At 44.2% G+C, this 27,032-nt stretch overlaps 2 protein-coding genes across 2 annotated transcripts; both read left to right on the top strand.

Annotated features, from left to right (window-relative positions):
- Window positions 1-5,092: 5,092 nt before the first annotated feature.
- LOC306789744 (uncharacterized protein) lies at window positions 5,093-19,257 on the top strand (the record flags this gene model as incomplete). The annotated part of the gene is made up of 7 exons (XM_079285817.1): window positions 5,093-6,771; window positions 6,872-6,894; window positions 8,667-8,861; window positions 11,139-11,341; window positions 11,520-12,096; window positions 15,071-15,084; window positions 17,557-19,257. The coding sequence occupies 7 exons, from the start codon at window positions 5,093-5,095 to the stop codon at window positions 19,255-19,257; spliced, it is 4,392 nt and encodes a 1,463-aa protein (XP_079141943.1).
- A 4,814-nt stretch (window positions 19,258-24,071) lies between these two features.
- On the top strand, window positions 24,072-26,493 carry LOC306788735 (tripartite motif-containing protein 16-like). Its single transcript, XM_079284350.1, has one exon. The coding sequence runs from the start codon at window positions 24,087-24,089 to the stop codon at window positions 25,764-25,766; it is 1,680 nt and encodes a 559-aa protein (XP_079140476.1). The 5' UTR covers window positions 24,072-24,086; the 3' UTR covers window positions 25,767-26,493.
- The last annotated feature ends 539 nt before the right edge of the window (window positions 26,494-27,032 follow it).

The following is a 27,032-nucleotide window of genomic DNA, read 5'->3' as shown; positions in this document are numbered from 1 at the left end:
CTTCTTTATCTTTTCAGATCGGGTCACCAGAACAAGCTGCTCATAATGGAAGTCTGAAAGTAAAACGAGAAGTGAATGAAGCTATTAGCTCACGTCTTGAGGAGTAGACCTGGTTCTGCCCTCAGAAAACAGAAGTGAGACTCAGGAAGCAGCTCAACGTCTTCAGGCTGGAACACTTTATATTTACACAAAATGGGCAGCTGTTTGGCTGACTTGAGGTGTTCAGATGTTGCTCATAAGCTTTCTTCTTGTATTATTATGAAGAAGTTGTATAATTACATTAAATTACATTTTGTTGTGACAGAGACCAGGGCAAAAAGGTATTGAAATACAGAATCACGGCATTATTGCTGCCGTGTATTCGCAAGAACATTTAATGTTTCTATTTCATTGAGATGTTCTATCAAATATTATCAGCAGTCTCTCCCTGATTGTCTCTTTATCTTTCTCTAACACTCTGAATATGACTGAGTCTGAAGGCCTCCGGCCTCTGTTCTCACCTAGAGACACAGAGGTGAGATCTGATTGGATAAAAGCTCTACTTAAAACAAGCTGCACTGGAAGCAGAGCAACTGAGGAAGACAGCAGCTGTGCAATGAGACGCAGTGGCGGCTGGTCAATAGAGGACCATGGGTCATGGCCCCACCATGAGCCACACACAAAAAAAAAAAAGTAAATAAATTATAATCACAAATTGTCAATATTTGTGTTTTTGAACGATGGAATGTACCCAGTAATGTGTGTATAAAATATATCTGCGCAAAATATATGCTTTTCCTGCTCGTCCTCTCTGCCTGCGTGCTCTCTGTCTGTGTGCACGACACGGCTGAGAACGCGCAGCTTGGGGGGCCTGATCGTTTTGGCCCAAAAGAGACGGGTCTATGAAGCAGTTTAGCCAATTGCTGATTGAAGATATAAATGAGTGACATACAATTTAGCCAATCAGCGCCCTCAAATAGATTCAGCTATGGGCCAGAACGATCAGGCCCCCCTCGCTGCGCGTTCTCGTCAGGAGAAGTCTCTACAGGCGCCCGCACCAGCGCGAGCACTCCTCCTCCAAGCCCCGTTTGAGAGGAGAACTTTGAGGAGATTCTGCAGCCAAAGAGCTGATATCAGATCAGCCTGACCTCACAATCAGACAGCAGACTCGCGGGAAAGGGAAGCAGTACATGAAGCTTCTGTACTAGCTGTACACCAGACAGGTTTGGCTCGCTGGATGACGTCATGCTAATCATTTATTTAGCTTTTTAAAACAACAGGGACGGATCCAGCACGGACAGTTACGGGAGTGAGGGATGAGGAGGTAAGGAAACATGAGAACACCAGGGTAGGGAGTGAGGGATGAGGAGGTAAGGAAACATGAGAACACCAGGACACACATGGAGAACTCTGTCAAGCTACATATTAGACAAACTGAACATCTTTTCTTCTACATAGATGTCCTCAGTCTCATCTGCTTAACTTGGTCATGGAGGCATCAACATGTAATAGAGATGTTAAATTAACAGTGAAAACTCGTCAGCCAGCTGTTTTTAAGCAGTGAAAGAAAACTGAACAGAATTAGTCTTTTGATGGCTTCATGTTTGTCTATAACTCTTCCTCTGAGGAGACAAGAAATATTTAACAACTAAAGAAATGAAATGTTTTCAAAGGTGGAGCAGGTTTTAACCAAGGCTCTGTTTGTGAATGAGGAAACAAAGTTCACATTCACAGCGCTGCTCCTCTTCCTGGAATGAAGCACAGCTTGATAAGCCCTCCTTCTTCCTCCTGCTCTCAAACACAGCCGGCTCCACTCTGTCCACATGTCTCCTTGTTCCCTCCCCTTCAGATCTACAGTTTTAAAGATGGGTGTAACCAACATGGTGGTGCAGCGATAGAGCTGACAGCCTCCATTCACTGAACAACAGGAAGTACATGCTGATGATTCACTGTAAGCTGAGGCTGATTTGACTCTGTGTAGTATTTGAACATGAGGTCAAAACACACCGTTGAAAAGACGGACAAACCAAAACTCTGACGTCTCGTAAACGTTTGTTTCATTTCCTCGTTCGTTCATTCTGTATCAGTGTGTCTGACTCTGTGAGAGAGAGGAGACGGAGAGAAAGTCAGCGTTTGTTCAAGAAAACCTGCCACCGAGCAGCTTAACTGACTCAGAGTTTTCACTCAACCTGTTTTCTGAAACAGGGCCCTGGATGGTTCGCTGTAAGTCTGTGTGTTCACTTTGTGAATAGAATAATATGAACCATCACCTCTACTCCTGTTAGCATACATCCCCCACTGCTTCTTCTGATCAATTCATATTGAGCTACGTATTAATTATCGGAAATAACAAATGTAAAAAAGTTGTTTTAAGCTTTATTTCACTCCATCCAAATATCCAGTAGCTGATTTCAGCAGACTTGGGCCTCAGAGGCTGACGTAGAGCCACTGTTGTCTTCATGGGAAGAGAGACTTGTTGAGGTAAACACAGAAATGGAGGCTTGAAAGAGGCTGCACATGCACCAACCAAAGCTGATGAAGCAGAAGGGCTGGAGGAAGCATCACATGTCTGTCCTTTTATAACAACTAGTTGTTCATGCGTTTGTTTTGTTCTCCCCAGTTCTTCACCAGGAAGTCAGAAAACAAGATGACAACACTGAACAATGAAGCAAAGTTTTTTCTTCAATGTTTCTGAAAAGTGTGAATAACATTGAAAGTCTAATTGTTATGAGCTGAGCACATGGACTGTATATAAGAAGGCTGAGTGTCAGAACTGTTCTTACTGCACATTGTATTGACAGTGTTAGATCCTGGGGTACTTCTGGCCCGATACGGGGCTACTTACTGACTCAGCTCTCTATTAAAAGATTGTCGAGCTGGTGTTCTTGCGAGGGAACTCGCCTGGCTCTTCTAACTGCTGTTACTCCCGACGTCTACCCTGCTTCCTCCGGTCTGAGATGGGATCAGGCTCTGGCCCCTCTACAGGTCGGGCGAGTCTGGTCGATGCTCCCCGTCGCCTGCGGCTTCTCCTGTGCTGGCTTGTAAATACCACACACAGCTTCGATTCGTGGATGTCTCGCAATCGGACTTCTTCGAGGCTTGGGCAGCTTTACTTTCTACCCAACGCCTCACCTCAGGTCTTTTCGTACACGAACGACCGCCTCTCTCGGCTGCCGGGGTTCTTCTTTTGGACTCAACGTACTCCTTTTCCGTCGAGCCCCACGTTGGGCGCCACGTGTTAGATCCTGGGGTACTTCTGGCCCCATACGGGGCTACTTACTGACTCAGCTCTCTATTAAAAGATTGTCGAGCTGGTGTTCTTGCGAGGGAACTCGCCTGCCTCTTCTAACTGCCGTTACTCCCGACGTCTACCCTGCTTCCTCCGGTCTGAGTGCACTCGGTCGAGGGGCCACCCTGACCCCGGGCGCTCCCACCAGTCGCGTCGGTTATGGCAGCTTCCCTCTTATGGATCCGTGCTCTTGGTAAATGCCAGGTTAGGTTTTAACGGCTAGGATTACTTCTTTCTAAAACCGTAAGGGGTTGTTAAGTGGATTCGGTCTCTAGGATAACCTTTCAGAACTCAGTTGTTAGACATACAATTGCCACGAGGAACTTTTTACTACTTGAGCAAATAAATGCACTTGAGAAATTTACTTTAAATGCAGATTAGATATTTATTGCAGGTTATATTTAGTTAGTTTGCAAGGGTTAAGCTACAGCTCACATAAAATGTCACTACACTTGATTCGTTACTTTAATTTTCTTCTTCGATTATACTCATTAGTTATAGATGCCGAGACGGCTCGGTTGGAGCTGGATGTCCAATGGTGCGATGAAAAGGATCTTTTGGAGTTGTTAGGAGCGAAGGTCTGGCCAGACCCTCGGACTCCTCCTGCTCTTGCAGCGAAGTCCGTTCAACAGTCCTCAAAACTCAGTACAAAGTCTTTCTAGGGCTGCTGCGTCTTCTCCGTTGTCCAGTTGTTAAGAATCGAGTGGTGGGGAGAGGAAACCTCCGTCTTTAAATCTTATTGTCCACGAACAGCGGTCTTCTTTCCGTGAACAGAGACGAAGTCCTCAATACATCAGTTGCAATCGTCCGTATCTCCTCATCGGTGCACTTGGTCGGCGCCCGTGTCGAAATCCCAGTTTGCTGTTTGCAAGTTACTTCTTTTATAACACTTTTGGGCTGCCTCTCGCGTCTCTCCCCCCTCTTCCTCAACATGGGGTCCCTCAGCCCGTGATTAACATGACATCATTGATCTGGTGCCTGTGCTTCAAAAATGACCTAACATTTGTGTGTGTGTGCATGAGGAAATCACCCCAACTTCCCTGTCTGGGTGTTCAACATCTGTTGCACTTCCCCTTTTCCTACACTCGCACATTTCTAACAAAGATTAGTTATCATAATCACAGTTTTTACATTTGTTAAATCAGTTTACTTAGTACACATTTGCTTATAAAATGATTATTGATCTCATCCTTCATCATTATTGTGCTTTGTGTCTTTTCTTCTCAACCATCATTATTTCCCCATCCCTTGAAGCCAACACCCTGCTTACTTCCTCTTTCTCCGTACTTTCTACACTCAAAAACATCTGTTCCTAACTTCACTCTTTCTGCTGACTCATCATGACAAAACACTCTTCCCACATCTCGGCTCCGGTCACACAGAACATTTGTTATGTAACGATCATACACTTTATCTTTCGATTACACTTTAACTATTGATTTCTGAGTATATGCTTTATGCTTTTTATATCCTGACCTTCCCCTGATCGTGTATGCATGTTTTCGAGGCAGCTCTGTGGGCTCAACTCTTCTTGACAACAGATAACACACCCGGCCTCTCACATGAAGCTACACGTGTGGAATGCAGTAGAGCCTGAAAACTCCTCCCTGTGTCTCCTGCTGTCAAACACAATGAGCTCCACCTCATCAAGGTATTTGCTTGTTCCCTCCCCTTCACAGGTCTGAAGCTCTAAAGTACAGGTATAAACAGGATGTTGTGAAATGAGGGAGGTGATTCATCAATCACAGTAGCAAGAGAACACACAGATTGTTTCTGTTCAGAGAAAGTTAAACTATTTGACAGTCGTTGTTACTGAGAGGTGAAATGGCGCAGAAAGGAGTTCAGCTGGATCGGGAAACCATCTCTTGTTCCATCTGTCTGGATCTACTGAAGGATCCGGTGACTACTCCCTGTGGACACAGCTACTGCATGAACTGTATTAAAAGCTTCTGGGATGTAGAGGATGTGAAGAAACTCCACAGCTGCCCTCAGTGTAGGCAGACCTTCACACTGAGGCCTGTCCTGCTGAAAAACACCATGTTAGCAGTTTTAGTGGAGGAGCTGAAGAAGACTGGACTCCAAGCTGCTCCTGCTGATCACTGCTATGCTGGACCTGAAGATGTGTCCTGTGATGTCTGCACTGGGAGGAAACTGAAAGCCTTCAAGTCCTGTCTCGTCTGTCTGGCCTCTTATTGTGAGAAACACCTCAAGCGTCATTATGATGTAGCTCCATTAAAGAAACACAAGCTGGTGGACCCCTGCAAGAAGCTCCAGGAGAACATCTGCTCTCGTCACGATGAGGTGATGAAGATGTTCTGCCGTACTGATCAGCAGTGTATCTGTTATCTCTGCTCTGTGGAGGAACACAAAGGCCACGACACAGTCTCAGCTGCAGCAGAAAGGACTGAGAGGCAGAGAGAGCTGGAGGTGAGTCGACTAAACATCCAGCAGAGAATCCAGGACAGAGAGAAAGACGTGAAGCTGCTTCAACAGGAGGTGGAGGCCGTCAATCGCTCTGCCGACGAAGCGGTGAAGGACAGCGAGAAGATCTTCACCGAGCTGATCCGTCTCATGGAGAAAAGAAGCTCCGATGTGAAGCAGCAGGTCAGATCCCAGCAGAAAAGTGAAGTGAGTCGAGTCAAAGAGCTTCAGGAGAAGCTGGAGCAGGAGATCTCTGAGCTGAAGAGGAAAGACGCTGAGCTGAAGCTGCTCTCACACACAGAGGATCACAACCAGTTTCTACACAACTACCCCTCACTGTCACCACTCAGAGAAGCTACAGACTCGTCCGCCATCCATATCCGTCCTCTGAGCTACTTTGAGGACGTGACGGCGGCTGTGTCAGAAGTCAGAGATAAACTACAGGACGTTCTGAGAGACAAGTGGACAAACGTCTCACTGGCAGTGACTGAAGTGGACGTTTTACTGTCACCTTCACAAGCAGAGCGCAAGACCAGAGCTGAGTTCTTAAGATATTCAAGTGAAATCACACTGGATCCAAACACAGCAAACACATGGCTGTTATTATCTGATGGGAACAGAAAAGCAACATTTATGAGAGAACAACAGTCTTATTCTAGTCACCCAGACAGATTCACTTCATGTCTTCAGGTCCTGAGTAGAGAGAGTCTGACTGGACGTTGTTACTGGGAGGTGGAGTGGAGAGGAGGAGTTCATGTAGCAGTCGCATACAAGAATATCATCAGAACAGGGAAATGGAATGTAAGTGGATTTGGATACAATGACAAATCTTGGGCGTTATTTTGTGACGAAAATAGTTTTACATTTTGGTACAACAAGATCAAAACTCCCGTCTCTGGTCCTCAGTCCTCCAGAGTAGGAGTGTACCTGGATCACAGAGCAGGTATTCTGTCTTTCTACAGCGTCTCTGAAACCATGACTCTCCTCCACAGAGTCCAGACCACATTCACTCAGCCTCTCTATGCTGGACTTTATATTTATGGTGATGATGGAAACACTGCTGAGTTCTGTAAACTAAAATAGTCAGAAGTGATTTAAGGAACAGCAAATTAATTTCTGTGTTTTAATCCTGAAACTCATTTTGTCTCCATCATTGTCTCTTAATTGCTGATGTTTCTTCAGCTGTCAATCAAACATTGTGGGCGGTGCTTTGACGTCTTCTCATTATTGTTGTGTAAATGTTTGAGTGTCTTTAGGTGGAGCTCCTTTCTGTGTCTGTTTAGCCATGGAGGCTATCACTGCTCATGATGATCTTTGTTGACCTGAACTGATATTTCTCTTCATGAAAATGTAAACTGCTCTGAGGTTTAAATCTTTGATAAATATTAGTATTGATGTATTTGTTAGTTGTTGCTTCTCTTCCACTGCATGGCTCTTAAAGAGAGAAATCACCAGAGCTTCTTTCATCAAAGAGATTTAGTTCTCAGCACTCTTTGTAAAGATTCCTTTCAGTGAAATTATGTTTATTTTCTAGAACAGATTAAATGTTGTTCTTGTTGTTTTCTTAATCGTTGTACAAAGAGGTACTGTGATGTATTATATAACTAATTATTATCTTCATAATCAATAAGTGAATCATTCATTATTCTCTTTACATAACTGAGATTCTGGTCAAACAAATAGATTGTGAGGATGAAGTGAATGTGTTCATGAAATCATTGAACAAGAGTCATTGAACAGACTTTACTGATGGGATGTGAACAAACTGAAGGTTTACATGATGAATAAAGTATTTCTTGATTCAAGAATGAACAAAGTCTTTTCTTCTTGTCTTATTTACAGGGTTTCATACAAAGCTGATGGAGAAAATGTGAAACTAATATGAGAGTATAACTGAGTCAGTTTTCCTCCTGAAACAGCACAAAGTACAGAGTTCATGTTCATCACTTTTAATGACTTATTTCGACATAATCAATTATTCGAGCATGTTGTGTGTCAAAACAAAACAGTCTCACCAGCAAAGGAAGAGAGCGACTCCATGTGAAGCTGAGCTTTACATTACAATCATTTAGCAGACGCTTTTATCCAAAGCGACTTACAATAAGTGTATTCAATCATTTCTTTAACAAGCAGCTAAGAGCATAAATCAGAGCAAAAGTACAGTGTAGAAACAAACAAATACAACATGTGCAACAAACTAACATGAGTACAATAAGTGCTGAGTGGAAGGCTCAGGGTAGTACTTCTTGGAGAGGTGAGTTTTCAGCCTGCGCTGAAAGATGGGCAGCGACTCTGCTGTCCTGACGTCAGTGGGGAGTTCATTCCACCACTGAGGGGCCAGGACAGAAAACAGCAGCGACCGGGTCGATCGGCCGCAAGGACCTCTGAGCGACGGAGCAACCAGTCGCCCCGAGGCAGCAGAGAGAAGAGGTCGGGCGGGGGTGTAGGGCTTGACCATGGCCTGGAGATAGGAAGGAGCTGTTCCTTTCACTGCCCTTAAAAAATATTGAATGTACTGATGTGGTTCCTCAATTAACTCTCAAACTAATTTTAGGAACAGTTGTTAAAATAAACGGAAATTAGCTTCATTAAATCACGGTCTTGGGACATTGATCGGCCTTTTGCATTCAAAGGTTCAGTTTGAGTTGTAACCTGTAGTTAATGTTTAGCACATGAAAACCAGATCTGAGCAGCGTAACGTAAGAATAATTAGATTATAGAGACAAACATGTTACTGCGGTCAAGATATTTACTGAATAGCACAGGAACAGTACTGCTACTCTAAATGTGAGTCCAACAGGAACATTTACGGTAGTTACCCGTCATGTTATTTTACGTCTTAAATTGGTCGGAAGAGGTTTGGAGACACTATTAAAAGAAAACAAGGTTCAACACAAACATTCATGAGCTATTCATCTGCTTTGTCAAAGTGTTTTGAAGTAATGTGACCGTCCAATTTCTCCTTTTACGATGACAGTGACGCCTTGTGAAGAACAAACAACTGTAGTTTCAGGAAAGATGTCCTCCCAAGTCAGACTGAGGCTGCTGCCGAGAGCCAGATGCATGTTCGATGAGCCCGTCCAGGTGAAGGTGGCCGGGCTTAGGTCCAGACAGGTGGTCACCGTGAGAGCCAGATCCACCGACGAGAAGGGAGTGGTGTTCAGCTCCAGGAGTTCTTCAGAATTCATCTGTGCTGAGATGCTACGCAGGTTAAAGCCAAACTACAGATACAGATACAGTTACATGAACCACAACTAATGACGTTGATATGCTTTGCAATGAAGAATCTATTTGAAACATCATATCTAGGCCAGATGCAAGTGTTGTTTTGACGTTCGGCTGTATTTGAAATCAAATGTTGTACTGACTAAAACGGTGTTTCTTTTTGTCCGAGGAGAGCTGAGAGGAGTCTGCGTCTAAAAAGGAGTTAAGAAAGAGAAAATGTGCAAATCACTGAACTTAGATTGTTATTTATTTTATTTATTCATTTATTTTTCAGGGACAATGCACACTAATCAACAGTTACACAGTTAAAACATATTTTAAGAGCAGGTCTAGGACATGGGTTTTTACTCAAACGCCAGCCTAAACAGGTGGGTTTTGAGCTGTTTTTTAAAAGTATTCACAGTATCTGCGAGGCGCAGCGTTGCAGGCAGAGCATTCCAGAGCCTCGGGGCCACTGCCTCAAAGGCTCGGTCACCACGGCTCTTAAATCGTGTGCGTGGGACAGAAGACCTAGAGCGTTTGACCTGAGAGTGCGGGCGGGTGAATAGGGGCGAAGTAGATCAGCTACATAAGCCGGAGCCTGACCGTGAAGTGCTCTGTAAGTGATGGTGAGAATTTTAAAGTGTATCCTAGATGCTACAGGAAGCCAGTGGAGAGATCGGAGTACGGGGGTGATGTGAGACCGTCGATTTGTCCTGGTGAGCAATCTGGCGGCAGCGTTTTGGATGACCTGCAGACGGTTAAGAGCAGATGCAAAAGTGATGTAAAAAGTGAGTTACAGTTGTCAATGCGAGAAGAGATAAATGTGTGTATGATCATCTCTAGTTCAGCTGTTGATACTACAGATCTCAGTTTACTGATATTTCTGAGATGGAAGAAACATGACCTGGACAGCTGCTTAACATGGGGGTCAAACAACATGGATCGATCAAAGAAAATCCAAGATTGCGCAGGTTGCAATGGGCAGCAGAGGTTTGATGATCTGAGGGTGCGGGTGGAGATTTGGGGATTGATGAGATCTTGTAGGTAGGGAGGTGCATGTCCATTTATGCATTTATGTGTGAGTAGTAGGACTTTGTAGTCAATCCGGAACGAGACAGGGAGCCAGTGTAGGGAGTGCAGAATGGGTGTTATGTGCTCATACTTCCGGACTCTCATCAGGATCCTGGCAGCGCTGTTTTGGATGTATTGCAGCTTCTGGATGTTCTTGCCAGTGATCCCAGTGAAGAGTGAGTTACAGTAGTCCAGTCTTGAGGATATAAAGGCGTGGACGAGCTTCTCTGCATCTGACAGGGTTAAAGTGGGCCGGAGTTTGGAGATGTTTTTGAGATGATAAAACGAGGTTTTGCACAGCTGTTTTATATGGTCATTAAAGGACAGGTGTGGGTCAAACCTAACTCCCAGATTAGTGACTGTGGAGGCGAGGGGGATGACCTGACCGTCGAAGGTGAGATGAGTTATGGAGGATGACTGAACCTGGTGTGGAGTGCCAACAAGGAGGGCTTCGGTTTTGCTGCTGTTTAACTGGAGAAAGTTGTTGCTCATCCACGCCTTTATCTCCCCAAGACAGGAGGTGAGACATGACATGGCTGCAGAGGGGCTTGGGGCAGTTTTGATGTAGAGCTGTGTATCATCAGCATAACAGTGGAAAGACATCCTATGACTGCTGATGACACGACCGGGGGGGAGCATGTAAATAATGAAGAGGATGGGGCCGAGGACCGACCCTTGCGGAACACCACAGGAGACGGGGAGCAGTCTGGACTTGTATCTTCCCAGTGACACAAATTCAGTTCTGCCTGAAAGGTAGGACTGAAACCACTTGAGTACAGAGTCTGATAGTCCAATGGTGGTATGGAGGCGCTGTAGGAGGATAGTGTGATCCACTGTGTCAAATGCAGCAGTCAGGTCCAGGAGGATGAGGAGTGAGGGTGATCCTGCATCGGCTGTCATCGGCAGGTCATTCGACACAGTTGTCCGTGGTCCAAAAAATGATCATAGAGGAGACGTGTTCTCAGTTGTAGTTTCTAATGTGAGTCAACCTTTCAAAATCGCTGGATCCTCGACTTTCCATGATATAACTCGTCTTTCAGACGTAATGACAACATGAACTCCATTAACTCGTCAGACTTTAGTAGTATCCCTCCTAACCAGGAAACTGATAAAAACAAACATGCATCGTATACGTTTGTCATCTTGCATCCTCCCATGTCTTCTGATCCAGGAAGAGGACCATTCCCCGCCGTGCTGGATTTGTACATTTTAGGGGGAGGTTTCTCAGAGAGGAGGGCCTCTCTGCTCGCCAGTCGAGGATTTGTGGTCCTGACCGTAGTGGCGTACGGTTACGATGACATGCCGAAGGAGATCAAAGAGATCCATCTGGATTATTTTGAGGAAGCAATACAGTTTTTGAAAAAACAAGATAAGGTGAGTTCTCTGAATCTCCGAGAGTCTTTTGAGATTTTTTGAAACGTTGCTCTGTTTCAAAGATGCTGATGCATAGAAGTCTTTGATGAAGTGTAATTAATGTTTGTCTGCAGAAAAGCCCATGACATCATAATAAATAGCTTGCCCCCCCCCCCCCCCCACCCCCACCCACCCACAGGTGGGCAGTAAAGGAGTTGGTGTGATAGCCATTTCAAAGACTGGAGATATTGCACTATCAATAGCCTCTTACCTGTCAGGTGTTGAGGCCACAGTGTGGATCAACGGCTGCTCTGCCAACACTCTTCTACCCCTCTACTATAAGAAGAGACAAATCCTCCCTGCGTTAATGATTGACTTCAGCAAAATCATTCCCAGTGAGTCAGGGGCCTTCATGATCAAGAATGTTGTGCATAACCCGCTGGCAGAGGAGAACAAGGCCACCCTGGTCCCCGTCGAACACGCAGAGGGACGTTTCCTCTTTGTGGCCTCAGAGGACGACCTCAACTGGGACAGCAAGGCTTACATGGACATGCTGGTTGAGAGACTGCAGCGTCATGGGAAGGACAACTTTGAGAGCATTTGTTACCCCGGAGCGGGACATTATCTCGCGCCGCCTTATGGTCCCTACTGCCCCTCCAGTGTTCACTGGGTTGTACGCAAGCCGTTCCTGTTGGGGGGTGAGCCCAGTTCCCACGCAGCAGCTGAAGTCCACCTGTGGAAGAAGATCCAGGAGTTCTTCAGAACTCAGCTGAGCTGTGATGCTACGCAGATAAAAGCCAAACGATAGATCCACTATAATATAGTTGCACTAATGGGGATAATTGGTCCATATTTATCATTTAAATTTGAGAATAGAAAGTCCACTTTCAGGGAAAGTCTGTCAGGTATAATATACTTGCTGTCTGTCTGTCTTGTAAACTTTAACTCAACCTTTTCCTGACCATGTTAATGAACTGGACCTGTTTGTATCTGTATCACTCTGCTAAAGTTGTACACACGCAGACTTAGACACGATGTGTTGTCTCTCTTTAAAGACTGCTCTTGTGTCTGTGTTGTTGTTGTTGTGATCCCAATGCACAGACAAAAGCAGATTATACTCTCCTTTCTAAGCTCTGTACCAGATGAATGAGTGGTGTCTCACTTTAATGAATAAAGTATTCAATGAACGAAGCTTCTTTATCTTTTCAGATCGGGTCACCAGAACAAGCTGCTCATAATGGAAGTCTGAAAGTAAAACGAGAAGTGAATGAAGCTATTAGCTCACGTCTTGAGGAGTAGACCTGGTTCTGCCCTCAGAAAACAGAAGTGAGACTCAGGAAGCAGCTCAACGTCTTCAGGCTGGAACACTTTATATTTACACAAAACGGGCAGCTGTTTGGCTGACTTGAGGTGTTCAGATGTTGCTCATAAGCTTTCTTCTTGTATTATTATGAAGAAGTTGTATAATTACATTAAATTACATTTTGTTGTGACAGAGACCAGGGCAAAAAGGTATTGAAATACAGACTCACGGCATTATTGCTGCCGTGTATTAGTAAGAACATTTCATGTTTCTATTTCATTGAGATGTTCTATCAAAGATTATCAGCAGTCTCTCCCTGATTGTCTCTTTGTCTTTCTCTAACACTCTGAATATGACTGAGTCTGAAGGCCTCTGGCCTCTGTTCTTACCTTGAGACACAGAGGTGAGATCTGATTGGATAAAAGCTCTACTTATAACAAGCTGCACTGGAAGCAGAGCAACTGAGGAAGACAGCAGCTGTGCAATGAGACGCAGTGGCGGCTGGTCAATAGAGGACCATGGGGCATGGCCCCACCATGAGCCACACAAAAAAAAAAAAAAGTAAATAAATTATAATAATCACAAATTGTCAATATTTGTGTTTTTGAACTATGGAATGTACCCAGTAATGTGTGTATAAAATATGATATCTGCGCAAAATATATGCTTTTCCTGCTCGTCCTCTCCGCCTGTGTGCTCTCTGCTCGTGCTCTCTGTCTGTGTGCACGACACTCTGAGAACGTGCAGCTTGGGGGGCCTGATCGTTTTGGCCCAAAAGAGGCGGGTCTATGAAGCAGTTTAGCCAATTGCTGATTCAAGATATAAATGAGTGACATACAATTTAGCCAATCAGCGCCCTCAAATAGATTCAGCTGTGGGCCAGAACGATCAGGCCCCCCTCGCTGCGCGTTCTCGTCAGGAGAAGTCTCTACAGGCGAGCACTCCTCCTCCAAGACCCGTTTGAGAGGAGAACTTTGAGGAGATTCTGCAGCCAAAGAGCTGATATCAGATCAGCCTGACCTCACAATCAGACAGCAGACTCGTGGGAAAGGGAAGCAGTACATGCAAAGCTTCTGTACTAGCTGTACACCAGACAGGTTTGGCTAGCTGGATGACATCATGCTTCTCATTTATTTAGCTTTTTAAAACAACGGGGACGGATCCAGCACGGACAGTTACGGGAGTGAGGGATGAGGAGGTAAGGAAACATGAGAACACCAGGACACACATGAGAACTCTGTCAAGCTACATGTTAGACAAACTGAACATCTTTTCTTCTACATAGCTGTCCTCAGTCTCATCTGCTTAACTTGGTCATGGAGGCATCAACATGTAATAGAGATGTTAAATTAACAGTGAAAGCTCGTCAGCCAGCTGTTTTTAAGCAGTGAAAGAAAACTGAACAGAATTAGTCTTTTGATGGCTTCATGTTTGTCTATAACTCTTCCTCTGAGGAGACAAGAAATATTTAACAACTAAAGAAATGAAATGTTTTCAAAGGTGGAGCAGGTTTTAACCGAGGCTCTGTTTGTGAATGAGGAAACAAAGTTCACATTCACAGCGCTGCTCCTCTTCCTGGAATGAAGCACAGCTTGATAAGCCCTCCTTCTTCCTCCTGCTCTCAAACACAGCCGGCTCCACTCTGTCCACGTGTCTCCTTGTTCCCTCCCCTTCAGATCTACAGTTTTAAAGATGGGTGTAACCAACATGGTAGTGCAGCGATAGAGCTGACAGCCTCCATTCACTGAACAACAGGAAGTACATGCTGATGATTCACTGTAAGCTGAGGCTGATTTGACTCTGTGTAGTATTTGAACATGAGGTCAAAACACACCGTTGAAAAGACGGACAAACCAAAACTCTGACGTCTCGTAAACGTTTGTTTCATTTCCTCGTTCGTTCATTCTGTATCAGTGTGTCTGACTCTGTGAGAGAGAGGAGACGGAGAGAAAGTCAGCGTTTGTTCAAGAAAACCTGCCACCGAGCAGCTTAACTGACTCAGAGTTTTCACTCAACCTGTTTTCTGAAACAGGGCCCTGGATGGTTCGCTGTAAGTCTGTGTGTTCACTTTGTGAATAGAATAATATGAACCATCACCTCTACTCCTGTTAGCATACATCCCCCACTGCTTCTTCTGATCAATTCATATTGAGCTACGTATTAATTATCGGAAATAACAAATGTAAAAAAGTTGTTTTAAGCTTTATTTCACTCCATCCAAATATCCAGTAGCTGATTTCAGCAGACTTGGGCCTCAGAGGCTGACGTAGAGCCACTGTTGTCTTCATGGGAAGAGAGACTTGTTGAGGTAAACACAGAAATGGAGGCTGGAAAGAGGCTGCACATGCACCAACCAAAGCTGATGAAGCAGAAGGGCTGGAGGAAGCATCACATGTCTGTCCTTTTATAACAACTAGTTGTTCATGCGTTTGTTTTGTTCTCCCCAGTTCTTCACCAGGAAGTCAGAAAACAAGATGACAACACTGAACAATGAAGCAAAGTTTTTTCTTCAATGTTTCTGAAAAGTGTGAATAACATTGAAAGTCTAATTGTTATGAGCTGAGCACATGGACTGTATATAAGAAGGCTGAGTGTCAGAACTGTTCTTACTGCACATTGTATTGACAGTGTTAGATCCTGGGGTACTTCTGGTCCGATACGGGGCTACTTACTGACTCAGCTCTCTATTAAAAGATTGTCGAGCTGGTGTTCTTGCGAGGGAACTCGCCTGGCTCTTCTAACTGCCGTTACTCCCGACGTCTACCCTGCTTCCTCCGGTCTGAGATGGGATCAGGCTCTGGCCCCTCTACAGGTCGGGCGAGTCTGGTCGATGCTCCCCGTCGCCTGCGGCTTCTCCTGTGCTGGCTTGTAAATACCACACACAGCTTCGATTCGTGGATGTCTCGCAATCGGACTTCTTCGAGGCTTGGGCAGCTTTACTTTCTACCCAACGCCTCACCTCAGGTATTTTCGTACACGAACGACCGCCTCTCTCGGCTGCCGGGGTTCTTCTTTTGGACTCAACGTACTCCTTTTCCGTCGAGCCCCACGTTGGGCGCCACGTGTTAGATCCTGGGGTACTTCTGGCCCGATACGGGGCTACTTACTGACTCAGCTCTCTATTAAAAGATTGTCGAGCTGGTGTTCTTGCGAGGGAACTCGCCTGGCTCTTCTAACTGCCGTTACTCCCGACGTCTACCCTGCTTCCTCCGGTCTGAGTGCACTCGGTCGAGGGGCCACCCTGACCCCGGGCGCTCCCACCAGTCGCGTCGGTTATGGCAGCTTCCCTCTTATGGATCCGTGCTCTTGGTAAATGCCAGGTTAGGTTTTAACGGCTAGGATTACTTCTTTCTAAAACCGTAAGGGGTTGTTAAGTGGATTCGGTCTCTAGGATAACCTTTCAGAACTCAGTTGTTAGACATACAATTGCTTTAACTTTTTACTGCCACGAGGAACTTTTTACTACTTGAGCAAATAAATGCACTTGAGAAATTTACTTTAAATGCAGATTAGATATTTATTGCAGGTTATATTTCGTTAGTTTGCAAGGGTTAAGCTACAGCTCACATAAAATGTCACTACACTTGATTCGTTACTTTAATTTTCTTCTTCGATTATACTCATTAGTTTTAGATGCCGAGACGGCTCGGTTGGAGCTGGATGTCCAATGGTGCGATGAAAAGGATCTTTTGGAGTTGTTAGGAGCGAAGGTCTGGCCAGACCCTCGGACTCCTCCTGCTCTTGCAGCGAAGTCCGTTCAACAGTCCTCAAAACTCAGTACAAAGTCTTTCTAGGGCTGCTGCGTCTTCTCCGTTGTCCAGTTGTTAAGAATCGAGTGGTGGGGAGAGGAAACCTCCGTCTTTAAATCTTATTGTCCACGAACAGCGGTCTTCTTTCCGTGAACAGAGACGAAGTCCTCAATACATCAGTTGCAATCGTCCGTATCTCCTCATCGGTGCACTTGGTCGGCGCCCGTGTCGAAATCCCAGTTTGCTGTTTGCAAGTTACTTCTTTTATAACACTTTTGGGCTGCCTCTCGCCTCTCCCCTCTCTTCCTCAACACGGGGTCCCTCAGCCCGTGATTAACATGACATCATTGATCTGGTGCCTGTGCTTCAAAAATGACCTAACTTTTGTGTGTGTGTGCATGAGGAAATCACCCCAACTTCCCTGTCTGGGTGTTCAACATCTGTTGCACTTCCCCTTTTCCTACACTCGCACATTTCTAACAAAGATTAGTTATCATAATCACAGTTTTTACATTTGTTAAATCAGTTTACTTAGTACACATTTGCATATAAAATGATTATTGATCTCATCCTTCATCATTATTGTGCTTTGTGTCTTTTCTTCTCAACCATCATTATTTCCCCATCCCTTGAAGCCAACACCCTGCTTACTTCCTCTTTCTCCGTACTTTCTAAACTCAAAAACATCTGTTCCTAACTTCACTCTTTCTGCTGACTCATCATGACAAAACACTCTTCCCACATCTCGGCTCCGGTCACACAGAACATTTGTTATGTAACGATCATACACTTTATCTTTCGATTACACTTTAACTATTGATTTCTGAGTATATGCTTTATGCTTTTTATATCCTGACCTTCCCCTGATCGTGTATGCATGTTTTCGAGGCAGCTCTGTGGGCTCAACTCTTCTTGACAACAGATAACACACCCGGCCTCTCACATGAAGCTACACGTGTGGAATGCAGTAGAGCCTGAAAACTCCTCCCTGTGTCTCCTGCTGTCAAACACAATGAGCTCCACCTCATCAAGGTATTTGCTTGTTCCCTCCCCTTCACAGGTCTGAAGCTCTAAAGTACAGGTATAAACAGGATGTTGTGAAATGAGGGAGGTGATTCATCAATCACAGTAGCAAGAGAACACACAGATTGTTTCTGTTCGGAGAAAGTTAAACTATTTGACAGTCGTTGTCACTGAGAGGTGAAATGGCGCAGAAAGGAGTTCAGCTGGATCGGGAAACCATCTCTTGTTGCATCTGTCTGGATCTACTGAAGGATCCGGTGACTACTCCCTGTGGACACAGGTACTGCATGAACTGTATTAAAAGCTTCTGGGATGAAGAGGATGGGAAGAAACTCCACAGCTGCCCTCAGTGTAGGCAGACCTTCACACCGAGGCCTGTCCTGCTGAAAAACACCATGTTAGCAGTTTTAGTGGAGGAGCTGAAGAAGACTGGACTCCAAGCTGCTCCTGCTGATCACTGCTATGCTGGACCTGAAGATGTGTCCTGTGATGTCTGCACTGGGAGGAAACTGAAAGCCTTCAAGTCCTGTCTCGTCTGTCCGGCCTCTTATTGTGAGAAACACCTCCAGCCTCATTATGATGTAGCTCCATTAAAGAAACACAAGCTGGTGGACCCCTCCAAGAAGCTCCAGGAGAACATCTGCTCTCGTCACGATGAGGTGATGAAGATGTTCTGCCGTACTGATCAGCAGTGTATCTGTTACCTCTGCTCTGTGGAGGAACACAAAGGCCACGACACAGTCTCAGCTGCAGCAGAAAGGACTGAGAGGCAGAGAGAGCTGGAGGTGAGTCGACTAAACATCCAGCAGAGAATCCAGGACAGAGAGAAAGACGTGAAGCTGCTTCAACAGGAGGTGGAGGCCGTCAATCGCTCTGCCGACGAAGCGGTGAAGGACAGCGAGAAGATCTTCACCGAGCTGATCCGTCTCATGGAGAAAAGAAGCTCCGATGTGAAGCAGCAGGTCAGATCCCAGCAGAAAAGTGAAGTGAGTCGAGTCAAAGAGCTTCAGGAGAAGCTGGAGCAGGAGATCTCTGAGCTGAAGAGGAAAGACGCTGAGCTGAAGCTGCTCTCACACACAGAGGATCACAACCAGTTTCTACACAACTACCCCTCACTGTCACCACTCAGAGAAGCTACAGACTCGTCCGCCATCCATATCCGTCCTCTGATCTACTTTGAGGACGTGACGGCGGCTGTGTCAGAAGTCAGAGATAAACTACAGGACGTTCTGAGAGACAAGTGGACAAACGTCTCACTGGCAGTGACTGAAGTGGACGTTTTACTGTCACCTTCACAAGCAGAGCCCAAGACCAGAGCTGAGTTCTTAAGATATTCAAGTGAAATCACACTGGATCCAAACACAGCACACACACGGCTGTTATTATCTGAGGGGAACAGAAAAGCAACATATATGAGAGAAAAACAGTCTTATTCTAGTCACCCAGACAGATTCACTGGATGTCGTCAGGTCCTGAGTAGAGAGAGTCTGACTGGACGTTGTTACTGGGAGGTGGAGTGGAGAGGAGGAGGAGTTCATGTAGCAGTCGCATACAAGAATATCATCAGAACAGGGAGCTATAATGTAAGTGGATTTGGAAACAATGACAAATCTTGGGCGTTAGAATGTAACAAAAACAGTTTTACATTTTTGTACAACAAGATCCAAACTCGCGTCTCTGGTCCTCGGTCCTCCAGAGTAGGAGTGTACCTGGATCACAGAGCAGGTATTCTGTCTTTCTACAGCGTCTCTGAAACCATGACTCTCCTCCACAGAGTCCAGACCACATTCACTCAGCCTCTCTATGCTGGACTTTATATTTATGATTATGGAAACACTGCTGAGTTCTGTAAACTAAAATAGTCAGAAGTGATTTCAGGAACAGCAAATTAATTTCTGTGTTTTAATCCTGAAACTCATTTTGTCTCCATCATTGTCTCTTAATTGCTGATTGTTCTTCAGCTGTCAATCAAACATTGTGGGCGGTGCTTTGACGTCTTCTCATTATTGTTGTGTAAATGTTTGAGTGTCTTTAGGTGGAGCTCCTTTCTGTGTCTGTTTAGCCATGGAGGCTATCACTGCTCATGATGATCTTTGTTGACCTGAACTGATATTTCTCTTCATGAAAATGTAAACTGCTCTGAGGTTTAAATCTTTGATAAATATTAGTATTGATGTATTTGTTAGTTGTTGCTTCTCTTCCACTGCATGGCTCTTAAAGAGAGAAATCACCAGAGCTTCTTTCATCAAAGAGATTTAGTTCTCAGCACTCTTTGTAAAGATTCCTTTCAGTGAAATTATGTTTATTTTCTACATCAGATTAAATGTTGTTCTTGTTGTTTTCTTAATCGTTGTACAAAAGAGGTACTATGATGTATTATATAACTAATTATTAGAATCATAATCAATAAGTGAATCATTCATTATTCTCTTTACAGAACTGAGATTCTGGTCAAACAAATAGATTGTGAGGATGAAGTGAATGTGTTGATGAAATCATTGAACAAGAGTCATTGAACAGACTTTACTGATGAGATGTGAACAAACTGAAGGTTTACATGATGAATAAAGTATTTCTTGATTCAAGAATGAACAAAGTCTTTTCTTCTTGTCTTATTTACAGGGTTTCATACAAAGCTGATGGAGAAAATGTGAAACTAATATGAGAGTATAACTGAGTCAGTTTTCCTCCTGAAACAGCACAAAGTACAGAGTTCATGTTCATCACTTTTTATGACTTATTTCGACATAATCAATTCTTCGAGCATGTTGTGTGTGAAAACAAAACAAAACAGTCTCACCAGCAAAGGAAGAGAGCGACTCCATGTGAAGCTGAGCTTTACATTACAATCATTTAGCAGACGCTTTTATCCAAAGCGACTTACAATAAGTGTATTCAATCATTTCTTTAACAAGCAGCTAAGAGCATAAATCAGAGCAAAAGTACAGTGTAGAAACAAACAAATACAACATGTGCAACAAACTAACATGAGTACAATAAGTGCTGAGTGGAAGGCTCAGGGTAGTACTTCTTGGAGAGGTGAGTTTTCAGCCTGCGCTGAAAGATGGGCAGCGACTCTGCTGTCCTGACGTCAGTGGGGAGTTCATTCCACCACTGAGGGGCCAGGACAGAAAACAGCAGCGACCGGGTCGATCGGCCGCAAGGACCTCTGAGCGACGGAGCAACCAGTCGCACCGAGGCAGCAGAGAGAAGAGGTCGGGCGGGGGTGTAGGGCTTGACCATGGCCTGGAGATAGGAAGGAGCTGTTCCTTTCACTGCCCTTAAAAAATATTGAATGTACTGATGTGGTTCCTCAATTAACTCTCAAACTAATTTCAGGAACAGTTCTTAAAATAAACGGAAATTATCTTCATTAAATCACGGTCTTGGGACATTGATCGGCCTTTTGCATTCAAAGGTTCAGTTTGAGTTGTAACCTGTAGTTAATGTTTAGCACATGAAAACCAGATCTGAGCAGCGTAACGTAAGAACAATTAGATTATAGAGACAAACATGTTACTGCGGTCCAGATATTTACTGAATAGCACAGGAACAGTACTGCTACTCTAAATGTGAGTCCAACAGGAACATTTACGGTAGTTACCCGTCATGTTATTTTACGTCTTAAATTGGTCGGAAGAGGTTTGGAGACACTATTAAAAGAAAACAAGGTTCAACACAAACATTCATGAGCTATTCATCTGCTTTGTCAAAGTGTTTTGAAGTAATGTGACCGTCCAATTTCTCCTTTTACGATGACAGTGACGCCTTGTGAAGAACAAACAACTGTAGTTTCAGGAAAGATGTCCTCCCAAGTCAGACTGAGGCTGCTGCCGAGAGAGCCAGATGCATGTTCGATGAGCCCGTCCAGGTGAAGGTGGCCGGGCTGAGGTCCAGACAGGTGGTCACCGTGAGAGCCAGATCCACCGACGAGAAGGGAGTGGTGTTCAGCTCCAGGAGTTCTTCAGAATTCATCTGTGCTGAGATGCTACGCAGGTTAAAGCCAAACTACAGATACAGATAGTTACATAAACCACAACTAATGACGTTGATATGCTTTGCAATGAAGAATCTATTTGAAACATCATATCTAGGCCAGATGCAAGTGTTGTTTTGACGTTCGGCTGTATTTGAAATCAAATGTTGTACTGACTAAAACGGTGTTTCTTTTTGTCCGAGGAGAGCTGAGAGGAGTCTGCGTCTAAAAAGGAGTTAAGAAAGAGAAAATGTGCAAATCACTGAACTTAGATCATTATTTATTCATTTATTTTTCAGGGACAATGCACACTAATCAACAGTTACACTGTAAGTGAGCCAGAGTTAGCCAGAGAGGCTAATTTCCATCTGCTGTCCCCGGCCAGATGTTTCAAGGCAGCCTAAAATAACAAAATCTCAAATTGAAACAGAGTTAAAATTCATAGAGAAACAGACAGCAACATGTAGACAAAACCGAAACACAGCAAAAGAAAAGTGTACGACATTAAAGCAGAGCAGACATAACAGGTTTCAGCATGCGTCACGCAGAACAGACCCACCTACAGGACAAGCACATGTAACACTGAAGCACTTCACATACACTGCAAAAAAATGGAAAATAGCAACGCTGATCAAGACAAATGCACATATCGGCAAAACAAGCAGGCAGGACAGACAGCACATCAATGCTGGCACACCTGATTGGCAACAAGCCATTCCTTTAAGCGATGCTTGAATGTTTGGTACGTGTTTTGTGTGCGTGTGTGTGGTGGCACAGCATTCCACCAGTGAGCTGCCTTCACAGAGAATGTAGATTTACTGAACGAGCTTGACCTTTGTGGAATGACACAATCACCTCTTGAAGCAGATCCAGTGAGTCTGCTGCTTTGAGCGCTTTGTTTAATAAGTGGAGGTGGGGCCATACCATGTAAGATTTTAAAAACACATCAGTGAATTGAATGATGTTCTCCCAACTCAGGATATGGTGTTTGGTGAGAATATTGCAGTGATGGTGGCTTTTGGGGTTTTTATCAAGTGTTTTTAGGGCTTGTTTCCATATTTGTTTATGGAGACTATGAATGGATTTTAATGTGGTGCTGCTGGCTTGTGCCCAGCTGGTTAAGCAGTCGGTCAGATGTGGACAATCATTGCATTAAAATACAGTTTTGCAGCTTGCATGGTTAGACAGTGTCTGATATATCTAAAATTCATGCGATTACATTTTAAGACATTTGTCACATGTTTTACCTGTTTTTTAAAAGAGAGATCAGAATCAATAAAAAATCCTAAATGTTTAAAATCGGACACTACCTGTAGCCTCTCACCAGCAACATAAACATCTGGCTCCAGTGACACTCTGCAAGCTCTCTTTGTGAAGAACATACAAACTGTCTTTTTAACATTTAGGTGAAGGCAGGAATCTGCAAGCCATTTACGGTCGTTACATTTGTCAATGTGGACGTGAGTTGAAGTGCAGCTTGTTCTTTGTTCTTTGCGTGCACATAAATCACTGGAGCGTCAGCGGACATTTGAATATCACACCCATCGCAGACACCCGCAAAAACACCATAACCAGCAGTGGAAGAAGTTACTCTGATGTTTGTCGGTTTGTGAAACACAACGTTAACAGTTGGCCCCTCCTCCCCGGCTCAACAGCAGGTGAAAGACAAACCCTGATTCACTCTCATGTTAGAACGAGCTTTGTCCGCTCGGCGTCTCGCGCCGCTGTGTGTCCGCCATTTTCACAGCTTCCTCTTGGATGCACCATTTCTATCTGACACCTGGTGGCTCAGTTTATTTAGAGGTTGACGCTCTCTCTCTGCAGAGTGAACCACTTCTAGTGGGTCAGAAGTGATCGTTGAGACATTCTTGTGATATGAGTCCGTGCATTGTTTTTGAGGAAAGTCCTCCTCATTCCTGTGCACCAGTTTATGGTTGCTGGAGATTCATGTTGTTCCTGAGGAGTTTTCTCAGTCGTCACTCAACCAGTGAGTGACTCAGCTTTTACAACAGCTGCAACATTTTAACATCAACAACAAATGGAAAATGTGCAGATTATATCAGGTCCAGTCATGACGTCATGAAATGAATAAATGTGAATCTTGAAACGCTGCTTTGCATCAGAATCATATCTTGAAACTCAACTCTTTTGAGACAAATGTTTAAAAGTTGAACATTAAATATGAGAGAAAGGTATTATACGACAATTTAAATGTTTCATATTAGTTTAATCTGATAACTCTTTTGTCAGCAGCTGTTTTTAAGCAGTGAAAGAAAAGTGAACAGAATTAGTCTTTTGATGGCTTCATGTTTGTCTATAACTCTTCCTCTGAGGAGACAAGAAATATTGAACAACTAAAGAAATGAAATGTTTTCAAAGGTGGAGCAGGTTTTAACCGAGGCTCTGTTTGTGAATGAGGAAACAAAGTTCACATTCACAGCGCTGCTCCTCTTCCTGGAATGAAGCACAGCTTGATAAGCCCTCCTTCTTCCTCCTGCTCTCAAACACAGCCGGCTCCACTCTGTCCACATGTCTCCTTGTTCCCTCCCCTTCAGATCTACAGTTTTAAAGATGGGTGTAACCAACATGGTGGTGCAGCGATAGAGCTGACAGCCTCCATTCACTGAACAAACACATGTTGTTCAGATCAGAAGTCAAAGCAGAGTCGCTTCTCGTGAAGTGAAACTCAGACAGTCGTTGTTACTGAGAGGTGAAATGGCGCAGAAAGCAGTTCAGCTGGATCGGGAAACCTTCTCTTGTTCCATCTGTCTGGATCTACTGAAGGATCCGGTGGCTACTCCCTGTGGACACAGCTACTGCATGAACTGTATTAAAAGCTTCTGGGATGAAGAGGATGTGAAGAAACTCCACAGCTGCCCTCAGTGTAGGCAGACCTTCACACCGAGGCCTGTCCTGCTGAAAAACACCATGTTAGCAGTTTTAGTGGAGGAGCTGAAGAAGACTGGACTCCAAGCTGCTCCTGCTGATCACTGCTATGCTGGACCTGAAGATGTGTCCTGTGATGTCTGCACTGGGAGGAAACTGAAAGCCATCAAGTCCTGTCTGCAATGTGTGATCTCTTATTGTGAGAAACACCTCCAGCCTCATTATGAATCATCTGCCTTTGAGAAACACAAGCTGGTGGACCCCTCCAAGAAGCTCCAGGAGAACATCTGCTCTCGTCACGATGAGGTGATGAAGATGTTCTGCCGTACTGATCAGCAGTGTATCTGTTACCTCTGCTCTGTGGATGAACACAAAGGCCACGACACAGTCTCAGCTGCAGCAGAAAGGACTGAGAGGCAGAGAGAGCTGGAGGTGAGTCGACTAAACATCCAGCAGAGAATCCAGGACAGAGAGAAAGACGTGAAGCTGCTTCAACAGGAGGTGGAGGCCGTCAATCGCTCTGCCGACGAAGCGGTGAAGGACAGCGAGAAGATCTTCACCGAGCTGATCCGTCTCATGGAGAAAAGAAGCTCAGATGTGAAGCAGCAGGTCAGATCCCAGCAGAAAAGTGAAGTGAGTCGAGTCAAAGAGCTTCAGGAGAAGCTGGAGCAGGAGATCTCTGAGCTGAAGAGGAAAGACGCTGAGCTGAAGCTGCTCTCACACACAGAGGATCACAACCAGTTTCTACACAACTACCCCTCACTGTCACCACTCAGAGAAGCTACAGACTCGTCCGCCATCCATATCCGTCCTCTGAGCTACTTTGAGGACGTGACGGCGGCTGTGTCAGAAGTCAGAGATAAACTACAGGACGTTCTGAGAGACAAGTGGACAAACGTCTCACTGGCAGTGACTGAAGTGGACGTTTTATTGTCACCTTCACAAGCAGAGCCCAAGACCAGAGCTGGATTCTTAAGATATTCAAGTGAAATCACACTGGATCCAAACACAGCAAACACACATCTGTTATTATCTGAGGGGAACAGAAAAGCAACATTAGTGAGTGAACAACAGTCTTATTCTAGTCACCCAGACAGATTCACTACATGGTCTCAGGTCCTGAGTAGAGAGAGTCTGACTGGACGTTGTTACTGGGAGGTGGAGAGGAGAGGAGCAGTTTATGTAGCAGTCGCATACAAGAATATCATCAGAACAGGGTTCTCTAATGAATGTGTGTTTGGATTCAATGACAAATCTTGGGCGTTAGTTTGTAACGAAAACAGTTTTACATTTTTGTACAACAAGATCAAAACTTCCGTCTCTGGTCCTCAGTCCTCCAGAGTAGGAGTGTACCTGGATCACAGAGCAGGTATTCTGTCTTTCTACAGCGTCTCTGAAACCATGACTCTCCTCCACAGAGTCCAGACCACATTCACTCAGCCTCTCTATGCTGGACTTTGGATTGATGGTGATTATGGAGCCACTGCTGAGTTCTGTAAACTAAAATAGTCAGAAGTGATTTAAGGAACAGCAAATTCATTTCTGTGTTTTAATCCTGAAACTCATTTTGTCTCCATCATTGTCTCTTAATTGCTGATGTTTCTTCAGCTGTCAATCAAACATTGTGGGCGGTGCTTTGACGTCTTCTCATTATTGTTGTGTAAATGTTTGAGTGTCTTTAGGTGGAGCTCCTTTCTGTGTCTGTTTAGCCATGGAGGCTATCACTGCTCATGATGATCTTTGTTGACCTGAACTGATATTTCTCTTCATGAAAATGTAAACTGCTCTGAGGTTTAAATCTTTGATAAATATTAGTATTGATGTATTTGTTAGTTGTTGTTTCTCTTCCACTGCATGGCTCTTAAAGAGAGAAATCACCAGAGCTTCTTTCATCAAAGAGATTTAGTTCTCAGCACTCTTTGTAAAGATTCCTTTAAGTGAAATTATGTTTATTTTCTACAACAGATTAAATGTTGTTCTTGTTGTTTTCTTAATCGTTGTACAAAAGAGGTACTATGATGTATTATATAACTAATTATTATCATCATAATCAATAAGTGAATCATTCATTATTCTCTTTACATAACTGAGATTCTGGTCAAACAAATAGATTGTGAGGATGAAGTGAATGTGTTGATGAAATCATTGAACAAGAGTCATTGAACAGACTTTACTGATGGGATGTGAACAAACTGAAGGTTTACATGATGAATAAAGTATTTCTTGATTCAAGAATGAACAAAGTCTTTTCTTCTTGTCTTATTTACAGGGTTTCATACAAAGCTGATGGAGAAAATGTGAAACTAATATGAGAGTATAACTGAGTCAGTTTCCCTCCTGAAACAGCACAAAGTACAGAGTTCATGTTCATCACTTTTTATGACTTATTTCGACATAATCAATTATTCGAGCATGTTGTGTGTGAAAACAAAACAAAACAGTCTCACCAGCAAAGGAAGAGAGCGACTCCATGTGAAGCTGAGCTTTACATTACAATCATTTAGCAGACGCTTTTATCCAAAGCGACTTACAATAAGTGTATTCAATCATTTCTTTAACAAGCAGCTAAGAGCATAAATCAGAGCAAAAGTACAGTGTAGAAACAAACAAATACAACATGTGCAACAAACTAACATGAGTACAATAAGTGCTGAGTGGAAGGCTCAGGGTAGTACTTCTTGGAGAGGTGAGTTTTCAGCCTGCGCTGAAAGATGGGCAGCGACTCTGCTGTCCTGACGTCAGTGGGGAGTTCATTCCACCACTGAGGGGCCAGGA

The sequence above is a fragment of the Melanostigma gelatinosum genome (assembly GCF_949748355.1).
Source record: "Melanostigma gelatinosum genome assembly, chromosome: 15".
Classification (NCBI taxonomy): Eukaryota; Metazoa; Chordata; class Actinopteri; order Perciformes; family Zoarcidae; genus Melanostigma; species Melanostigma gelatinosum.
This window is presented reverse-complemented; position numbering and strand designations above follow the sequence as displayed.